Source organism: Rhagoletis zephyria, unplaced genomic scaffold (assembly GCF_001687245.7).
Source record: "Rhagoletis zephyria isolate East Lansing unplaced genomic scaffold, Rhagoletis_zephyria_1.1 Rzeph_scaffold_00318, whole genome shotgun sequence".
NCBI classification, from domain to species: domain Eukaryota; kingdom Metazoa; phylum Arthropoda; class Insecta; order Diptera; family Tephritidae; genus Rhagoletis; species Rhagoletis zephyria.
The window spans coordinates 91,417-96,004 of NW_016157402.1; the positions used below are offsets into that span (position 1 = coordinate 91,417).

Here is a 4,588-nt window from a genome sequence, read left to right on the forward strand (position 1 = left end):
GCCGCACCTACTGGTGAACAGACGCTGCAGACTTCAGTGAGCCCTTAAACCGAATAAGTCAGAGTGGCCCCACCGAAGCTCCCTCTCTTTCTGCCGTGACCCAAGGCTCCACTCGGATTGGTTACCGCATCTCGCACATGGGTTGCTCACGTTGCCCAGAGTGCGCGAACGAGGACGCAAGAGTCGGGATTGAGTATAGCCATGCAACTGTAACTGCATACCCAGCGCAATGACTATACCCTATTGCACTCCATACATAAAAAATATAAAAAAATAAACAAAAAATATTCCTCCTTTTTTGGATTTCGGTTAAAAATTCGATGGGAAACGGCTGAGTTGTATTTCGGAAACCAAAATTTAATGCAAATCTCTTATATTCACACTTGTATATACATATGTACATACATACATATGTTTTTAGCTAACAAGTTATTCTTTTTAAATTGTTCCATTACAGCTGAAAATATTCATTTGGACGATTTGTACACACGATATCGCCAACGCCTACGCAAGTCACTTTTTAGATCCGGCCTACTGATATCACTAGTTGCATGTGTGGTCTCCATAATTGTTGGTGTAATTTACGAACAAGTAAGTTTCACACGCATGACGTAGTGTTGATTCCTATTACCTATTTTACACTAAGTAGAGTGTTCCAAAATATCAATGGTCTGGCTTTTAACGCATATATTTCTATTTTATTTATTTTATTTATTTTACGCGTATATACATAAGAAAATGCTTAAGCTGCAAAAGATACGCGCATGGGCCACAGCCTATTATAAACAGCTTATTTTAATTTTATCGACAACTAACTACATATTTCATAAGGGCACATGCAATTTGACGCTTAGTCTCCTATACAAGCGTAGATACGTATGTATGTGTATGCGTCAAAGTGCGCACGCTGAAAAGTTGTATCGCGAAAAAAGACGCAAGAAAGAAACTTCGGCGAACTTAGGTGGGTAGTTGAAGGCGTAGAAAGACACGCGATAAAAGTAGGCGCGCGTGGAGCGTAGTGAGCGAATATTCAAACAAATTTTCATGAAATTTAAAAAAAGATAAGATAATTGAAATGACGCCAACGCTCATACGGTAAACCTCGAACATCGTGTCTCCCTTCGCCATCAACTATGTTATCGGTGTAGAAATATAACATATCATTATTATATATTTTGGCCTATGGAGAGTGTCATATTTGCAAAAACAAAATTTCCCTTATATTATGGGACACCCTAATGGATGTAGGTACATACATATATATCGTTACCTTAATACAGAAAGACCCTAACTCATTTTTTGGGAAATTCAGCTATGTACAAAGGTCGGTAGATTACCCATGAAAGACCTAATAGAATTTGAAAACAAGTACTACATCAATAAATTAGTTTCGGCATTTATTAAAATCCGGGATTCCCAACTTAAAAACTTTAGTTTTTATAAAGTTTTGTAAATACTCTGTAACGCCACACATATTTTAGATATGAGCTTTCTCTATTAAGGTAACGATATGTATCTACGCAGCATGTTTTATGTACATACATAAATATGTATGTAAGTATGTAAAGTACTTGTAGATAGACACAATGTGTCGCTGGTTTAACAATTACATACATTATTTCGCAATCACTATGCTCATTTATAGCTTTTTTTTTTAGGGTTTGCTTCAAACGTGCCTCTTGGCGCTAGCTGCCATCATATCTGCGGGTATATTGACAGCACTGCAATTCCCGGCGGTGCTTAGCTCGCCAGTAGCCGCGTTGGCGTTTGCCATTGTAACCACTTTCTCGCTGGGGACGATAGCAGCAATTACGGGTGAAAAATTGGCGCCATTACCGTTATTTGCCGTTTTCTTAGTAAGTATTACATATAGAGACTAGATAGGAATTTAATTTCGCTGCTCTGTAGGCAATGCATTCTGTACTGTATGTAGCAGTTGTGCAGTTCAACAGAGCGTATACGTGATTTCAGTACGAGTTAGATTAGGAACGCAGCATGCGTGAATGCCTCTGTACATACATATGTACATATCTACCAGGGATGTTGCGAATATTTGCATTCGCATCATTTTACACATTCGCATTTGACATTCGCATTCGCATCAAATGATACGAATGTTTTGCGAATGCGAATGTGTACATGGGCAAAGAGTCCACTCTAATATTGTTGAAATGGGTCTAAGTCTGCCTAACCAGGGTGCGGACAATAACCGATTTTTAGCTTCAGGCGCTAAACGGTTAAGTAGTATATCTAGCAACATTGATGGGCCTTCAACAAGTACTGCTAAAAGTCTTATAAGCAATCTAGAAATAATTTTAGATTCCTCCAGTGAAAGCGAACGCTCGGATGTAGAATCTGGAGACATTAAAAAATGTAGAATTAAAGCTCAAAAGAAGGTTTGTCTTAAAGAAAAACGAGCTCATCTCGGTGAAAATCCTCTCGATTGGTGGAAAACTAAACTAAAATACGACAAATTGTCAGATCTGACCCGCAAATATTTGAGCGCTCCACCCGCCAGCGTTCCAAGTGAGAAATAGAAATCGCCTCATGGGAGAAAAGGCAGAAAAATTACTTTTTTGAAATATAATATGCCCCCTTTGAACTTTGACTACTACATTAAAACACTGTATAGGTTAAGCACTCGTTCAATATCTTAATAATTTACAAAATTTTTAAGTAACGACGATTATAGCGTTTTTAATGTTATTCCCATCATTCGCATTCGCATTCGCAAATGTGAAAAATATGACATTCGAAACATCCCTGGTACATACATATATATCGTCACCTGAAATGCAAAAAGACGTAACAAGCAACTATACTTAGTTATGAAGTGCCATATTGAGGATAAAAAAGTGCCAAATAGAAAACTAAAAGTGCCATTTTTTTTATTCTTTCCATTTAGAATTCAAATTAGAATCACATTCCTAAAACCAATGCCAAAGTAAGATAAACCAGTTTTATACACTATAGAAACTATAAAATTTTAGTTGAGAAAAAGAAGTACACACAAAGGATTTCACAAAAGTGTATTGAAATATTTCTATTTTTCAAGAGTGCCATATTGGTACTTTGTCCCAAATTGAAAAATTAAGTGCCATTTGAAGTCAAATAGGGCCAAAAATGGCACGGTTTGAGCCCAGTTGGTAGCCCTGGTAACAACAACGCAATTGAAATGGAAAAAGTCCTAACTAATATTTTTTATTTTTTTATTTATAAAATGATGATTACAACTGTAATTCGATGAAATCCAACATATCAATCAAAAACTGAATTTTTTTTATTAGTTACGACCTTTTGTATTTCAGCGACGATGTTTGTTACGCCTTTTTGCATTTCATTTGACGATATGTATGTATGTACATATATGAGTAGGCCGTCGGATGTAATTGCCGTCACAACTGCTATCTTTACAGGCTTTGAAGTTTACTAAGTTGGACTGATGCTGGTAGCCAGCATTTTCTTCGCCTACATACATATATAACTTTGTATTAAGCGTATCGACGGTTTTTTATTTAAGTTTCGCAATAGATTTAAAGTTAATGGCGGAAGTATTTCAGTTCTTTAATATGTACTATATTTAAAAAATAATACGCACCGTACGAAGAAACGTAAATTTGTTAGTTTACTATATAGTTATTACTTATATTTTCTTTTAACTACACACTTACATACATACGCCAGTAAAAAAATTATATGTGCAATACTTCAACTTCAACTAGTTAAATGAAAACGCAATACTAGATCTTTAATGCTTTTTCCCAATAATTGTATTCATTTACTCGATCAAAAGAATAGAAAAAACTTTATGAATATGCATTAGTTTATAACAAGATAATTTAATTGTACCATTATGTTGAAATTTTCGTAGAAAATATTTATATGTGCAAAGAAACAAGTGTCCCTTTCGCCAAGGACAGCTTTGCCATGGAAGTCGAATGACTCTCCAAGTTGTGGTGGGCATCTGGATCAACTATATTGGAGTTTCTCTCATCATTCAAAATAGCGTTTTCCAATTCTTCCTACAAAATTTGTAATTTTTGTAAAATGCTAAAAACGCATTCTCATGCCATAGAGTGGGCTGTACTGTTTTGCGATCTATTTCTTCAACTTAAGTACCAAAACTGTATTTATTATTTATTGTGAACTTTTACTTGTGACAGAGAGAATCAAATACATTTAAATTTTTACGGTAAATCATGCTGATGCTGGTAGCTAACTATTGGATATGTCATTTGCACCACTCTTATGTAGGGGCTTATGTAGGGCCACCAAGCTTATTATTTCTATAGTCGTCGGGATTTTTAAATGAACTTCTTATTAAGTATATTCTGCTGCCCGATTACTTCAGCAGTTATTTAGCTAGATTTCATGCCACAAAACTTCATTCCTGTTATATGTCCGGGCTGTTCTTCAGATAGTTTTTATTATGAACAAGTAAGAAAGTCTAAGTTCGGGCGGAGCCGAACATTAAATACCCGGCGCAAGTATTAAATATATGTTTTTTCACCCTTCCGAAACCTTCCGCTAGATGGTAAGCCGAGGTGTATCAATTTTGAGTAAATTAGCGTCCTTCAATTTCGAAATA

At 35.7% G+C, this 4,588-nt stretch overlaps 1 protein-coding gene across 3 annotated transcripts in view; it reads left to right on the plus strand.

The window, feature by feature from the left end:
- Ac76E (adenylate cyclase type 2 Ac76E) overlaps positions 1-4,588 on the plus strand; it is a 65,804-nt gene that overhangs the window by 31,667 nt on the left and 29,549 nt on the right. For all 3 annotated transcript variants that reach the window (XM_017610524.1, XM_017610526.1, XM_017610525.1), the window contains exons 3-4: positions 458-591; positions 1,659-1,856. In XM_017610524.1, the coding sequence (XP_017466013.1) occupies positions 458-591; positions 1,659-1,856 (332 nt within the window). The remainder of the gene's footprint in view (positions 1-457; positions 592-1,658; positions 1,857-4,588) is intronic.